The sequence below is a fragment of the Hoplias malabaricus genome, chromosome 2 (genome assembly GCF_029633855.1).
Source record: "Hoplias malabaricus isolate fHopMal1 chromosome 2, fHopMal1.hap1, whole genome shotgun sequence".
Lineage (NCBI taxonomy): Eukaryota > Metazoa > Chordata > Actinopteri > Characiformes > Erythrinidae > Hoplias > Hoplias malabaricus.
In genome coordinates, this window is record NC_089801.1 from 56632724 (window position 1) to 56649737 (window position 17014).

Consider the following 17014-nt stretch of genomic DNA (forward strand, 5'->3'; position numbering starts at 1 on the left):
TTAAACAGCTGCAGTTTACACACCTGCAGAAGCATGAAGTTCTGTGCATTCACCGTTCGAATCAGACAGCAGCCCACATCTGGTAGTGACAGAGGACCATTTGAAAGAAGCTCTCCATTTACTCACATTCATTTCAGGATGTCTATGAATGAATAATAAAGACGGCCCATATTCTCTTCTGCAGAGAGTGGACTCTCTGTTATTTGATCCACAAGCTTAAAGTTTATAAATTAATGTTTTCCTACAACAGTGCTAAAGATGACATGATAAATGTCTGACAAAATCAGTGCTATGAATAAAACCTGCAGACTTTTGTAAATTAAGTAAAGGCAAACCATGGAAAACCATTTGCACAAACATGACTTGTGACTTAATTCTGCTGTCTGTGATGTGAATGTTGTCCTCTCACTGCAAAAACTATTCTCTGGAGTGTTTTCCATTCCAGATCACCCCAAAGTGGATCAGGAACCCCTTCACACTTGACATTATAGGAATGCCTGAGGATCTGACCTCTGCTGAACAGACAAAGTTGCTTGAGTTTTCCTCTGATGACACGCTGACATCAGAATTTAAACAGGTGTCACTCTGGAACTTCTGGATCTGAAAACAAGGTGAATACGCAGCCCAGTTTTTGATACCTTTTGCTACAACCTACCTTTGTGAGAAAGGCCTCTCAATTCTCACTGCAATGAAGACTAAGTACCAGAACAAGTCATTTCAGCTTACTGATATCATTCCTGACATATCCTGTTATGCTCTGCTAAACAACCGCACCACGTTCATGGAAATGGTAAGTGGTTGCTGCATATACACACACATACACATACATACACACCCCTAATTAATAAGTAACATGGTTCTGTGATGAGACACATGGGTGGGCACCTGCACAATCTCTCTTTCCTAGGATTTGAGTATGAGAATGAGAATGAGAATCTGATCAGGAAGTGAAAAGATTAACTTGTTATTTACAAAGTATTTGTTAATAGTTTGACATTAGTTAATAGTTTAACATTTCATGAAATTGTGATGGAAAGCCAGTTTCCAAGCTCCTAACTCCTGCTTGTGGAAGTTTGCAAGCCTTCCATGGAGTTACACCTTTTTTTTTTTATCACAAACAATCCACCACATTTTTCAAAACCTAAATGAATTGGTAGCACCTACATTTCCAGTTGGTTTAAATGTGAGATTAATATCCAGATCATTGTAACTCTATATTTATGAGTTTAAATCAGAACTTTATTTTTCCAAATAAATTACAATATCAATGAGTCTATAACTGCACGTGTTGGCATCAACATACAAGGATAGAGGAGGATATAATGCCCTAGAAATACCCTCCACTTTGGACAATAAAACCCTTTCTGGGGGGTCAAATTTTATTGCAAGCAACAGCCAAAAATAGTTGTTCTGGCAGTAGCTTTTTTACTAGTCATTATTTAGAGATATCGGACTGATTCTTTTACTTGTATTCCGTCAATCTGAGTCATATTTCTATCATGTATAGTCATTATTTCATATTTATCTCGACTCACTGACAGACCTGACACTTCTGAAAACAACTAGTCAAATCAAAAGTCAAATTTATTTATATAGCCCTTTTTTGTTGTCACAAAGCAGCTTCACAGAATTCCAGTAAGACAAAGTCCGGACGTAATGGTTAAGAAGTTCAGCTACAAAGAGGAATAAAAAAAGGGAATTTGGATATCCTTGACTAATGCCCCTATTAATTGTAGTGTGTAGACCCATCATTGCTGTTCATATGAGTTAAATGCTTGAATAAACTTTTAAAAAATTAACTAAAGCCAAAATATTGCAGAGTTGCAAATATACATTTATGTTCCACTGTATCGAATGCTTTGTAAAAATCCACAAATATAATAGCTTCCTTATAAACCAATGATGAGTAATCCAAAATATCAAAAATAAGACAAGATATTTAAAAAATATTTTACTCTGTTAGCATATAAATATGCTAATAATTTATAATCAGAAATTATTATTATATATTATTATTTTTAAGTTTTCTTTTAAAGAATTGTTGAAGAATCAATATGTAATACTGACCAAGCGTTTAAAATCTGAACTATAATACAGTTTCAAAACAGTGGAGAGAGCTGTCTGCAGGCAGACGAGTTTAAGAACTTGGGCTGTAATCTCTTAGAAGAATGTGCCATAATCAACATATTTCCACAGAAAAGTGTTCATTATTTCACTAAAACATCTACCTACGCAAGAGAAAGTCAAAAAAGGTAAAGGCTTGTAAATGCCGCCATTCCCCTGCCTTTACAAGCCTTTACTGTCCAAATCCACCTTAAATATTTTGATTAGACAAGACCGGTGTTACTTATTGATTTTCCATTCCACAATAAATATAATTTATTATTCACCAAACAGACCAGTAAATTTGAGAGACGTGACTATGGTAGTGGTGTTGAACGGTCAAAGCCAGCCTTTAAAATGCAGTGGCATAAATCTAGCAAAAGTTCAGCTGAAAAAAACAAAAATAAGATGTTTTAGCTGTAACCAAATAGGACACAAAAGCTCTGAATGCCAATATCCTCCCACTAGCTCTAACCAACTGTGCTACATCCCTAGAAAAAAATCATTTTAGTACACCGGAAGGTAGTGATGAAACAGTAACAGTTGGATAAGAGTAACAGTTAAAATAAATAGCAAACAGTTTAAGGCTTTATTAGATACAGGGGCAGGCCAAACTTTAGTCACACAGGCATGTCTTGAAAACACACAATATAACCTTACTGTAACGTTAAAGGTTAAATGCATACATTGTGATGAGCAGATTTACCCAACAACAGAGGTTAACATATCAATCAAAGGACAAGCCTACCTGGTAAACGTAGGCGTGGTACAAAACGCTCCATATGCCATCATACTAGGCAGAGACATCCCTATTTTTATCCATTTATTGAACTATAAAAATGTAAAAGTGGCAGAGGCTATGGTAGTGACAAGGCAAAGCAAAAAAAAATTAGCCAAAGAAACCACAGAACTGTTTAATGATTTACCATATGCAGCAGAAACTAAAATAAGACAAGGAGAGATGTAAGAAAAGCAAGAGTTATGGGAACCAAATTCCTAGAGAAAATAGAACTGCCAGACACAGATAACATCAGCTTGCCCATTAACTTTGAACAACTCCAAAACCTTGATGAAACTTTAAAAGCACTATTAGAAAAAAGCAAACAATATAGCAACACTGATAAAGGTTGCCACTTGGCGATAAAAGATAACCAACTATATAGAGTCACTGATAAAGGTGAGCAATTAGTACTCCCAGTAATGCCTTAGGGAGAAAGTGCTTAAAATGGGACATTCAGATCCCTGGGCAGGCCACTGCGTGCAAGCTAAAACATTCAGCCGCATAGCATACAGGCATACAAATTTTACTGGCCAGGTCAGTATGCTGATGTAATTAAATACTGCAAAAATTGCCCAGAATGTCAACTTACAGCAACTCAAAAAAAGTCAGACAGGGTGTCTATGGTGAGCATGCCTATAATAGACATACCATTCTCTCGCATAGCAATGGACGTAGTAGGACCGTTACCTAGAACAAAAAACAGTAACTGTTACATTTTGGTAATTTGTGACTATGCGACAAAATATCCAGAGGCTTTTGCTCTCAAAAATATTAAAACTCATCAAATTGTCAATGCTCTAATAAAACTTATTTCAAGAGTAGGGATCCCAAAAAAGATATTGACAGACAGGGGCACAAACTTCACTTGACAACAAATAAAGCAAGTGTACGATCTATTAGGCATTAAAAGTATTCACACCACACCATATCACCCTCAAAATGATGGGTTAACGGAACGTTTCAATAAGACTCTGAAACAAGCCTTACAGAAGGTGACAAACAACAATGGTACAGATTGGGACCTATGGTTACCCTATGTGCTGTTCGCGTATCGTGAAGTACCTCAAGCTTCCACTGGCTTTTCCTCGTTTGAATACCTTTACAGAAGACAGGTGAGATGCCTGATGGATGTCTTGAAAGAAGTTTAGGAAGGTGAGAAGAGAGAACAAAAACTGAACATTTTACGTATGTCTTGAAGATCAGAGACAAGTTGAGTCAATTGACAAGAAGTGTCCATGAAAACATGGGGAAAGCTCAACAGCAGCAAAAATTCTGGTACAACAAAGTGGCAAGGAAGAGGGTGCAGAAAGTACTCATTCTACTACCCACCAGTGACACTGGACTTTTAGCCAAATGGCAGGGGCCATATAAGGTGCACAGACAGGTCGGAGAAACTACATATGAACTCCACCTGCCTGAAAGATTAAAGAAATTTCAGAACTTCCACATTAACATGTTGAGACCCTGGAAGGAGCCTGAGTGATTTGCCTGAAAACTATTTTCTCAATGATTTTGCCAATGAACGGTAAATTAGAAATTGGTCTGTAGTTTCTTATCTGAGATGATTCTAAATTTTTCTTTTTTAGTGTGTTAATGTGAAGTAAGTCTGGTGCTATAGTGTGAAACACACTCTTAAAAAATTTGGTTGGTAGTGTGTGGAGACTTCAAGTGGATGGTTTGAGATGATTAACTGTGTCAATTAAAATTTCACTGTTTACAGTACTGAACATTTTAACTTAAGGAGTTTTTATGAGGTGATGGAGAGGGTACAGACACATTGTTGGATTTAGATGTACTAATCACTCGTCTGATATTCTTGATTTTAGTGTTAAAAATGTATACAAACTCATTAAATCTCTCAGTTGATACTAATTCAGGGGCCATTAGTGTGAGTGAGTTTGTAAGTCTGTCGACCACGGTGAAGAGGATTTTGCTGTTGTTAATGTTGTTGTTGATGATGCTAGAGAAATTATTGTGTTTTGCATATTGTCGTGTTATATTCATGTAGCATATCTTTGTAGATTTCTTTGTGAATATGAAGACTTGTTTTACGCCATCTGCGTTCTGCCTTGCGACATTCCCTCTTTTGGATTTGAACAGAAGCATTTCTCCAAGGTGCTTTCTGTTTGCAAGACAAAGCCTTCACTTTAACTGGCGCAATCTCATCCATAACACTGACAATCCTTGAATTAAAACTGTTCAGCAGATCATCAACAGAGTCGGATTGTTGGTGTAGTGCACAACTTACTCATGAAAAGTGTAGCTGTGCAGTCCTTTATTATCCTTTTCTTGACACAAATTCTTCTGCCCGTGATGACTGGTGAGGCCCACATATCAAAGAACACACAGTAGTGATCTGAGAACGCGACATCCCTCACAGTGGTCAATATGTTGAGGGGCCCTTGACCAAGGCACAGAATCCACAACTGATCCCCACCGCTCTGGGTGTGTGTTCACAGACCCTAGTTCAGTTCTGTGTGTGTGTGTTCACTGTCACAAATGGGTCACCAGTAGAACAACTTACTTGAAACAGCCACTGATCCAGGCACCAAGGGAGAGCATGCTGCTGCGTTCTCCAGGTGAGACCCCGCAGTCCTTCAGCCAGAGGATATTTTGCATGCAGAAGTACCTGGCACAAAGCCGGCATGGATGAGTTGCAAAGGTATGTAATGTGAGCAATGTTTGTAAAGATGTGGTGTAAGTTGAGTTTGCATGTGGCAGTTATGTGCTGTGAAACTGGTGGGGGTGAGCCAATGAGTGGTCCCCTCCTAGTGACTTTGGGGAGAAAAATATAAGTGAATAAAAATAATATTTAATCCCATGCCTTTTTTATGCCCATGTTTAATAACCAACATAAACTGGAATAAAAGTGTCATCAACTTAAACCAACATGTTATACAGCATATTTAAATAATCTTCAGCACCTTTACAGTACTCAAATATACATGCAATAGCAATAAATCAACACATTGCCAGGACACGAGTACGTCCTTCACAGGGCAACATTCACTCACACCTACGGACACTTTTGAGTCTCCAATCCACCTACCACCGTGTGTTTTGGTCTGTGGGAGGAAACCGGAGCACCCGGAGGAAACCTACAATGACACAGGGAGAACACACCACACTCCTCACAGACAGTCACCTGGAGCGGGACTCGAACCCACAACCTCCAGGAGCCTGGAGCTGTGTGACACTACCTGCTGCTCCACTGTGCCACCCCTGTTTTAAAGTGTTTCTTTGTGATTGTACAGTGACTGTGTGTCGTATTAAAATCACAGTCTCACTTTATTCAACAGAAAAGAACCTAAAACTGAAGCCGTGTGAAAAGTGAGCCGAGCTCCATCAGGAAAAAGCTGCAGAAGACAGTGATGAGTTTGTTCTGTTCTTGGGGATAATACTGTGTCCAAAAGTCTGTGTGAGTGTGGGTTTAGACGAGTCACAGATGGGGTCAGTGTTAGAGTTTCGGGAACGGAGCTCATTACAGTTTTTCTCAGTTGTTTACGCACATTTTCTAAAAGCGTGACTCATACTCTTAGAGCTCTACACACAAATCAAAAAAACCGACACACAATGGGCAAAACCACTTAATTTTTTACAATGTATATGACAATTACATTCAAAACTATGTTATCTCTTCACAACATTGTATTTTGTTTTCGGATGACACACACAAACCATCATATGAATAGACATTTATAAGAACCAGTTGAACACTGATGAGCTCAATGTAAAACACTATGATCAATGGGAAACACATTCTCCATTCATCCTGTAAAGGTGCGAGGCGTGCGGACTGACGGAGGGTGGACGCAAACGCTTAGAACACAGACGTTATCAACAAGAACAAACACAAATGAACTAGAGGGTATACACGAATTAACCCGACAAGAAAACAGGGCAAGCTAAACAACACTACACGAATGGGGCATGAAAGGAGCAAGGGAAACAAGCAGGAGAAACGAGCGAGAGAAACAAAGAACACTACCGTACGAAGAACAAAGAACAAGGCGTGAAACAAGGAACAAAGAACAAATGAACGACCAGAGGAAGTGAGACGAGAGGGCTTAAATGCACAACACAGACGAGACGCACCTGAGACAAATAACGAGGGTGACGTAAAAGAGGCGGAGACGAAGGTAGAGACAAAGGCAGAGACATGGACAACAACAAAACAAAGCCATGTGCTGAGAAAACGAACCAGACGGGACGTGAGTGTGACAGATGCCCCCTCCTGAACGCGCAACTCCTGGGGCGCGTAACCTAGACCCCCCAGAAGCTGGCCCAGGAGGGAGCACGGAAAACAAGACAGACTAGGAAAACAAGGAACTGTAGGAGACAGGCCTCAGGACAGGACAGGAACAGACACGGGAAATGGAGCTATGAACAAGGGACTAGACAGTAATGGACGCTGGACAGAACTAGAAACAGGAGACGGGAATCGCGAGAAGACAGGAGACAAGGCAGGAGCAGACACACGTGACTGAACAGGGTGCTGGACATTACTAACAGGGGACTGAACATGAGACAGGACAGAAGGTTGAAACGGGGACTGATGCAGGACAGGGGCAGAGACAGGGGACTGAAACTTGGACTGGACAGGAGATGGGACTTGAGACAGGAAAGGACTAGACTGAAAGGGAGTGATCACATGAGATTGGACGGGAGTGGACAAATGTGACTGGACAGGGTGCTTAACATAGGAAGGGAACAAGGACTGGACATGAGACAGGGCAGAGGGTTGCAAAGTGGACTGGACAGGAGACGGGACAGGTAACTGGGACTGGACTATACTGGAAACGGGGAGAGACACTGGACTGGAACATAGACTGGACGGGTGCTGAGATGGAGGATCTATACTGGGAGTGAACAGGGGACTGGACATGAGTATGTGCTTGGACAGGACTTGGCAGGGGAACCGGTATCAGGACATTCACAGGGACAGAAATGAACACCGTGACAGGGACAGGAATAGAAATGAAAGCAGACACAGGTACAGGGACAAGGAGAGAGACAGGAACTAGGACAGGGACAGACAGCGGAATCAAAATAACATGGGGGTGCCCAGGACTGGCAAATGTCTGAGGGGACGTCCGAGGGACCAGCCTGGGCACAGTTCTGGGGATCGGCCCCGAAGTCCTTGGGGCCGTCCTACGGGTTTGACCGGGAGCGGCCATACCCACAGTCTCGGGGGCAGAAACGGCCGTAGCCACAGTCTCGGGGGCAGAAACGGCCGTAGAAGCCGCCTTCTCTGGGGCTGGAGCGGCTGGCTGCGCCGCTTTCACGAGGAGAGGAGCGGCTGGCTGCGCCGCTTTCACGAGCAGAGGAGCGGCTGGCTGCGCCACTTTCACGAGCAGAGGAGCGGCTGGCTGCGCCGCTTTCACGAGCAGAGGAGTGGCTGGCTGCGCCGCTTTCACGAGCAGAGGAGCGGCTGGCTGCGCCGCTTTCACGAGCAGAGGAGCGGCTGGCTGCGCCGCTTTCACGAGCAGAGGAGCGCCTGCCTGCGCCGCTTTCACGAAGACAGGAGCGGCCGGCTGCACCGCGTTCACGGAGACCTCCAGACGCGCCATGAGGCTTGTAAGCTTCTCTTGGAGGTCAGGAGGGAGTGCAGAGAGGTGCTTTGGAGCTGGGGCCCTTGCGACGAAGTCTCTGGAAACAGGAGGCCCTGCAGCGACGCCGTCCACGGAGGCAGGGGGCCCTGCAGCGACAATGTCCACGGAGGCAGAGGGCCCTGCAGCGACGACGTCCACGGAGGCAGGGGGCCCTGCAGCGACGACGTCCACAGAGGCAGGGGGCCCTGCAGCGACGACGTCCACGGAGGCAGGGGCTTGTGCTGGAGCTGGAGAGGGTTTAGGGGGCTTGACGGGCGCACTCATGAGATCCCCTAGAGGTGCGCCCCTGTTAGCCTCACCTCCGTAGCTCTGAGGTTGGAGGCTAACAGCCCCTACCCTTAACGCCCCCCCAAAAATTTCCCGGGACCTGAGGGGATAATCCTCCAGCAAGGGGGAGACTCCAGCCCGCTTTCTCCTCCGGCTCCGTCGATTCCCGCTGGAGCAATTACTCAATTCCTGAATCGAGTCCTTTGGTCGGAGATGAGTACCCGCGCCGGGCATGATCTGGAGCCGGCGACTCCATTCCGAGGCCGCTCTTAAAGCCTCCTCCACAGGATCCTTAGGGCCTGTGCGAAATGGAGTCCGGCGAATTGCACACTTCGTGAATGGGTAGTCCGTGCTAGCTGCATCCTTTTTTGGTCGTTCATTCTGTTAGGGGGCGAGGCGTGCGGACTGACGGAGGGCGGACGCAAACGCTTAGAACACAGACTTTATTAACAAGAACAAACACAAACGAACTAGAGGGTATACACGAATTAACACGACAAGAAAACAGGGCAAGCTAAACAACACTACACGAATGGGGCATGAAAGGAGCAAGGGAAACAAGCAGGAGAAACGAGCGAGAGAAACAAAGAATACTACCGTACGAAGAACAAAGAACAAGGCGTGAAACAAGGAACAAAGAACAAATGAACGACCAGAGGAAGTGAGACGAGAGGGCTTAAATGCACAACACAGACGAGACGCACTTGAGACAAATAACGAGGGTGACGTAAAAGAGGCGGAGACGAAGGTAGAGACAAAGGCGGAGACATGGACAACAACAAAACAAAGCCATGTGCTGAGAAAACGGACCAGACGGGACGTGAGTGTGACACATCCATTCAATGACTTAGGTTTGATAACATTTTTGTTTAGTGTTAGACTTACTACAGACAGTACATACATAAGTGTGCTGTAAAATATTTTAGAATATATCAGAACACACGAATACATGGTAACAAATATTTTTTATTTTTCACACAGTGTACATCTCAACCAACACAAGGTTACATATGCAGTGGTCTACATACAAAACAACAGAAGAATTTACTGTATACAGTTACAGTAAAAAAAAAACTGCTGCATCCTCTCTTCTATTTCGGTCTGGCCACAGCACATCATCCAACAAGCAATGTATTCCCTGGCCAAGCAGCAGGGGAAATATAGCCTAGCATGGCAAATCCAGCCATGAAAAGCATCAACTGCCATATCTCCACATGCATCTAACAAAGCTTGGAGAAGGGGCCAAGGGTAGCGTAGTGATGGATGACGTCATGTTGGGTAATATCTGCACACACTGTGGTGTTCCCTCCTTGCTGGCCAGGGACTTCAGCAATGGCACGCTGGTCGATGATATTTCTTCCCCTCCTTCGTCTTTTTTGTGAGGTTGAATCCAACCTCATCAATGAACGTGAACTGGTGCTCCACTGCAGCCACATCTAACTCAAGGACTCTCTGAAACACACGCGACAGTATCAGAAATAGACAGTGTGAGTGTAAAGCAGGAATTATGCTTGTAGTTTAGCAGAATTGGTTCAGGGGTTTGTTGCATTGTGTCTCCCGTACCAGTATTTCTGTGTAAACAATTGAGAAAAACTTAAATACTCCATTTTTAGGTTGTTTTCTGTTGAATAAAATGAGATTTTTTAATACAACACACAGTTACTCTAAAACAACAAAAGAGAGACTACACAAAAATGCTTTAAAACTTATTTGTGCTTGATACATATTTTAAACCCAGGGTCTGACAGGAAATTTCCCTCAGGTCTTGTCACATGGACTTGAGTCTACCGTTTTCAGGCTAAACTGTAAAGTCCTTCTTTGTGGGCTATGCCCCCAATCCCCATCTGACTGCTGTTCCTTGTCCCTGTGTATTTATACCCTGTCTTTGTCTTGTCTTTGCGTTGTTGTTATCTGTTATCTTGCTTTCAACGACTCTGCCTCGGCCATCAGTTCGTTACATGTCTGTGTTCTTAGGAATGTTCTGATTATTTGTTTTCAGTCTAAAGCCTTGTTTGTTTCTTTTTCTGCTTGTTTTCACCATGGAATCCACCAATAAAATCCACACTTCCCACCTGCTTCCTTCGCCTGTGAGGTCACTCCTGGGTTTATGGAGTTAATGCAGCTTGTAAATACTCAAATGATTGGGAATAGTGTCCCATTCTGGCCCCAAACTGAAGGAGTCCTGTATTCCAGCCCAGTTTTCATCAGTGGGTTAAATGTTGGAGCCTCATATGGAAGCCCTACAGGGTCAGTGATGGGACAAGCACGAACAGATTATTAAAAAGAAATATGAGAGACACCAATAATAAATGTGCTGAGTTACAGTTTAATCACGGTGTAGATTTACAGCAGCAGGTGGTCAGACTCTACAGTGATTATTAAACAGCTAGATCACTATAGATCACAGGAGAAAGTCTCTGTGTCACATGCAGTTTAAGGGTTCCTTTTACACAGTGCAGTCCATGATAGTGCCGCCAGTATTGAGGATCCACAGGTGTCCGAGGTCATAGGTGACGTGGGAGGCTGTTGGCTCATACTGGATCTGGCTCCAGCTGCTTCCAGCAGGATTGTCTGGGGAGACTCCCAACCTGCAAGACACCGGGCGAATATTGTGGATGTTAGATGTATTTCTGGGGAGAAAAACTGTTCATTGTTTCAATTCAAGATTTTTGACCCTACTTTTCAAATATATGGAGGTTGAAAAGAAATGTATTTTTACCTGGTAGTTATAGAAAGATAAGTAACAAGAGGCACGTCTCTCTGTGAGACTCAGACTGCGACCCTTAATGGCCCAGCCATTCGTATTCATATGGTAATAACATGATAATCCAGCTGCTCTTATTGGAGGATTATGACACATGAAAACACTCATTTTAGTCATAAACAAATGCACATGGATGTGTTTTTACACAGAGATGGTGCAGTCACGCATTTCAGCTACCCGAGGAGGAACTGCTTCATTTTGTGATGAGTAAGAAATATATTTGACTTGTTTTTCTGCAGCACATTTGGAGCTGATTAGCTTCGACACTATGCTAGTTCAGTACTATACTCCAGATGAAACTTGTGAAGCTGGCGGTAAATGTTTTGTAATTGCGCAAAGGCACAGAGCTCAGCTGATAGAGGGAAAAATGGCATGTAGTATAGTTTGGGAGCTCTTTGCTGCTTTCAAGCTGTTGTCTGAAGCTAATATTTAAGGCTCTGAGGCTCCAATGCAGTCCATGTCTTAGCAACAGAAATAAATACCACCTTATACAAATGACTGAGTTGTTTTCACTGATGGGGTGGGGGCTAATGGCCATTAACTGTGACAGTGCGAGGATCTCACATATCATGAATATTTATTGTGTAAGCCACAAGAGAAAACTACAGTGTCACATCAGAATCAGAGCAATATAGAAGAAAAGCTAATTAAAATCTCAGAAAGCTGTAAACACCAGTGTGTAGCCAACACCCATGTTTACACAGTTAAATATCAAGGTCAGATCACCTCAGACCTGGCTGAACGGCTTCAGACTCCAGGGGGTTAATTAACACATAATAAATTTATAAAGTCTTTCTCCATTGAGATTCCTCCCAGTAATAAAATCACCTCTGGAAGATATTTCCGTGGGCATTGACCCCGTAGACTTTTCCATCCGCGGAAACCTCAATCATGGCCAGAGCTCCGGACACAGACTCCCAATTCAAGGAACCAGAGCAAGACCTCTCAGTCACACCCTGAAACAAAGCAGATTCATACTGAAAACCCTCTCCTTGATATAACGCACAGGCTGAAGAGTACTGGACCTTTACATCATGAACCAACTGGTTGGAACCAACTGTGGCTTAGTCTTTATCAGCAGAATACCTTCATAATGTAGATTGCGTCTGCGCTATTGACTCCCCAACAGCTGTAAGGTCCACAGCTGTAATACTTCAGCTTTCCAGGGATGTGGGTCCATAAAGAACCTTTTCCCTCAGGGAGGCAGAAGATATCATCATTCATGTTGACACCAGCTGGGGACACTGTTCCCCCCGCGTCAATCTGTTTTAGTTTACCTTGGTCAAGAAAAGATGAACAGAAATGTAAATAAACAGGGAAAAGATTTCTTAAATTACTGCTAAATATCAAGAGCAACAGACTAGAGGTGGGTGATACCGAGAGTTTTGGTATCGATCCGATACCAAGTAAATACAGGGCCAGTATCGCGATATTGATACCGATACCGCTAGTCTTCACCACGTGCAGGTGCCGAAGCAAAAGACAGGAGCGGAGGGGGGAGGTGCACGCATGCCTGCTCTGCACTGACTCACCCATATGGCATTATTTTTGTGCCACAATTCTGCATGCGCGCTCGCGGATATTTTGAGCGAGCAAGAAGGTTTCTGCGTTGTCTCTGACATGTACTCGCTCCACACTTACAGCCATTACAAAGTGCCTCAGACTCAGCCAATCAGAAACTTCATATGACAAAGGTAATTTCTGATTGGATGGCTTGATTGCCGAGTGGGAAGGACACATAGGCTAGAGACCAGTAAATAGGCGGTTACCGGCGAGTGGGAGGATGTGGTTAGGGGGAAATCTAAAAATGCCCTCTGTACGGCAGCAGACCAGTACACCACAGCCAGTCATTTTGTTTTATATTCATTGAATTGACAACATTGTAGAGTTTTTATCTGTTGTTTTTGGCCTTGTATTTACCTTGATTAACTGAGTCAGCAACGTAGCTGATGTGCTAAAAACAATGTACATGGTGTAAATTAGTGCTAGCAACGACAGTAAATGGTACTGCAAATACTGTAGAAACTACTTTATTAGTAATAGAAAGTACTGTAAATGCTATAGGTAGTTATCAACATACAGGGCTAGCTGATTGTGTAATTCTTAAATCTATATAACTTCCTAAAGGAAGCTTAATGCAGCTATAAAGTTAGCTTGCGGTTAGCTATTCAGAATTCTGTTGGCTATATCTCTGTAATGTAGTAACGTACACCTGCATATATTAGTGGTTATTTGATTTAACTATGGGGTGGCACGGTGGTGCAGCAGGTAGTGTCGCAGTCACACAGCTCCAGGAACCTGAGGTTGTGGGTTCGCTCCGGGTGATAGTGAGGAGTTGGTGTGTTAACACGTTGGTAGGTGGATTGGCGACTCAAAAGTGTCCGTAGGTGTGAGTGTGTGTGTGTGTCTGTGTTGCCCTGTGAAGGACTGGTGCCCCCTCCAGGGTGTATTCCCGCCTTCCGCCCAATGATTCCAGGTAGGCTCTGGACCCACCGCGACCCTGAATTGGATAAGCGGTTACAGATAATGAATGAAAGAATGATTTAACTATGCTTCACAATTTAGGTAGAGCAAAAAAGTATTTCAGTTTTTTGCTGTAGATATTGGGAAAGCAATGCATGTAGCCTTAATAACATACAGGGGAATGAAAGAAGGGTGAACTGAACCCACCTTGTCTGTGAAATCTTTCTGTAATTTTTTTTTAAACTCCATAGAGCTTTCCAGAGTTAAAACCTATTTGTCCAGTGTTTTGTGTGTGTGTGTGTGTGTGTGACTATGCGGGGGGAGGGTAGAGGGAGGCTTTAGCATCAGAGCGGTGGGAGAGAAAAAAGGCTTGAGTATCGATCTTTTCCCACAAGTATTGATCAATACCAATACCAGCGTTGGTATCGATATTATCGATATTTGGGTCAATACGCTCACTACAACAGACCTTGCACAAGAACCCAGTCTCCTCTCACGAGTTTGTAGATGTAATCATTTTCATCGACCCCCCAGACTCCAGCAGGACCCACACTGACGTGCGTCAGAGATCCAGGGACTTTCATCCAGGAGTTGCTGTACAGAGTGAAGATCTCATTTCGGTTGTTGACTCCAAACACTTGGCCGTTTGCTACATCAATCTGCTTCAGAACGCCTGGCACCTGTGTGCACTGAAGAGCTGTGAGGAGGGCAATGGCAGCCGAGATTAGCATTAATGGAATTTGACAGAGTGACACAGTTCCTAGTGATCTGATATAAAATAAAGCTAGTTTTATTCCCACCTTGCGCCCAATGATTCCAGGTAGGCTCTGGGCCCACCGCGACCCTGAACTGGATAAGGGTTACAGATAATTAATTAATTAATTAATTAATTAATAGCTTTAATGAAACCACAGGAGTCACTGGGGCAACCTGGCGTTCTTGTGTGAGAGAGAAGAAACAATCCAATTCCACTCAGTTCTGACCTGAACTCACCCACAGCTGCAGTGAGAAACCCTGGTGGAGCTGGAGGAGCTGCACTCACCCTGAGAGACGGTCCAGATGTTCAGGAGCACAAAGAAGACTGTGATTTTGTCCATGGCTTGCAGTTAAAGCTGTGTTTGTCCTGATGGAAACTGATTCTGAAATGTAGTGGTCCCATGGAGCTTAAATATAGAGAAGCGAGTAAGTGATCAATGAACCAAAATGACTGGACATTGCACCTTGAACCTAGAAAGCTCCATTCTGGGTTTCTCATTAATAAATAACTTGTGTTTTTACTTGGGTGTTTATTTGGGAAAATAAAAATTTACAGAATACCATTACAGAATAAGTAAGATAAGTTCAGAGTGTTTTAAACCAATCTGTAGCTGCTAAAACAGGAATGTTTTAAGTCTTGATTTAAAAGTGTCTAAAGTCGAGGCTCTTCTAATAGTCTCAGTCAGCTGGTTCCATATAAGAGCGCTGCCAGAGCTAAACGCTGCTTCTCCATGTTTAGTTTTGACCTGAGGTAGGACTAACGGACTAGTTCCTAAAGATCTGAGAGCTCTGCTTGGCTCATATCTCTGTAGCAGATCTGATAAATAAACTGGTCCTACCCCATTAAGACATTTATAGACCAGTAATAACACCTCAAAGTATATTCTGTAACAGACTGGTCTCCAGTGTAAAGATTTGAGGATTGGCTGAGTTCCCAACTGCTGTTCCCAAATAGTATAATCTCAGTTTTATCTTTATTCAGCTGCAGAAAGTTGTGTCCCATCCAGTTAGTCATGTGTTCAAGCCACTTGCGTAATGAGTCAACTGGACCAGAGTCGTTTGGGGACAGGGTCAGGTAAATCTGAGTATCATCTGCACAGCTGTGATAGGATAGCCCATAGTCCTGTAGAATCTGGCCAAGAAGAAGCATGTATAATTAAATAGTAATGGACCTCAAATAGAACCCTGGGGGACACCACACATCACTGGCATGTTCTCTGAAATATTATTTTCTATTTCTACAAAGTATTTCCTTCCTGCCAGGTAAGAAATGAACCACTTCAGGACTATTCCGGAGAGTCCAACCCAGTTTCCGAGTCTATCTATTAGAATCTTATGGTCAATGGTATCAAAAGCAGCACTAAGGTCAAGAAGTAATAGAAGAGATACCTTTCCAGCCTCCATATTTAAGCGAATGAGACTAAAACTGAGATCTGAGTCCATTAATACACCAAGGTTACGAGCCTTTAGATTTGAGGGTTCTCGAGTCCAGATACGCAGCCAATATCTGCCTCACTGCTGTTCCCAAATAGAATAATCTCAGTTTTATTCAGCTGCAGAAAGCTATGTCCCATCCAGTTAGTCATGTGTTCATGCCACTTGCGTAATGAGTCAACTGGACCAGAATCGTTTGGGGACAGGGTCACCTAAATCTGAGTATCATCTGCACATCTGAGACTCTTCTAATAGTCTCAGTCAGCTGGTTCCATTTAAGAGCGGCGCTGGAGCTAAATGCTGCTTCTCCATGTTTAGTTTTGACCTGAGGAAGGACTAACGGACTAGTTCCTAAAGATCTGAGAGCTCTGCTCGGCGCATATCTCTGTAGCAGATCTGATAAATAAACTGGTCCTACCCCATTAAGACATTTATAGACCAGTAATAACACCTCAAAGTATATTCTGTAACAGACTGGTCTCCAATGTAAGGATTTGAGGATTGGCTGAGTCTCTCACTGCTGTTCCCAAATAGTATAATCTCAGTTTTATCTTTATTCAGCTGCAGAAAGTTGTGTCCCATCCAGTTAGTCATGTGTTCAAGCCACTTGCGTAATGAGTCAACTGGACCAGAGTCGTTTGGGGACAGGGTCAGGTAAATCTGAGTATCATCTGCACAGCTGTGATAGGATAGCCCATAGTCCTGTAGAATCTGGCCAAGAGGAAGCATGTATAATTAAATAGTAATGGACCACAAATAGAACCCTGGGGGACACCACACATCACTGGCATGTTCTCTGAAATATTATTTTCTATTTCTACAAAGTATTTCCTG

General features: G+C 43.2%; 1 protein-coding gene across 1 annotated transcript; it reads right to left on the minus strand.

Annotated features, from left to right (window-relative positions):
* Positions 1 to 11048: 11048 nt before the first annotated feature.
* Positions 11049 to 15178, minus strand: LOC136686552 (fish-egg lectin-like). Its single transcript, XM_066660418.1, has 5 exons — positions 15033 to 15178; positions 14460 to 14687; positions 12614 to 12804; positions 12356 to 12483; positions 11049 to 11351 (listed from the first exon to the last, which is right to left on the minus strand). Exons 1-5 carry the CDS (start codon positions 15085 to 15087, stop codon positions 11210 to 11212), a joined length of 744 nt encoding a protein of 247 aa, XP_066516515.1. The 5' UTR covers positions 15088 to 15178; the 3' UTR covers positions 11049 to 11209.
* Between the last annotated feature and the right edge of the window lie 1836 nt (positions 15179 to 17014).

What these genes read in the sequence shown, in the direction of transcription:
- LOC136686552 (XM_066660418.1), bottom strand. Translation starts at nt 15,087, where the DNA reads ATGGACAAAATCACAGTCTTCTTTGTGCTCCTGAACATCTGGACCGTC. An exon ending in CATCTGGACCGTCTCTCAGG is followed by an intron (nt 14,688 to 15,032) that starts GTGAGTGCAGCT and finishes CCCTCCTCACAG; the next exon opens with CTCTTCAGTGCACACAGGTG. An exon ending in AGACTGGGTTCTTGTGCAAG is followed by an intron (nt 12,805 to 14,459) that starts GTCTGTTGTAGT and finishes TTCTTGACCAAG; the next exon opens with GTAAACTAAAACAGATTGAC.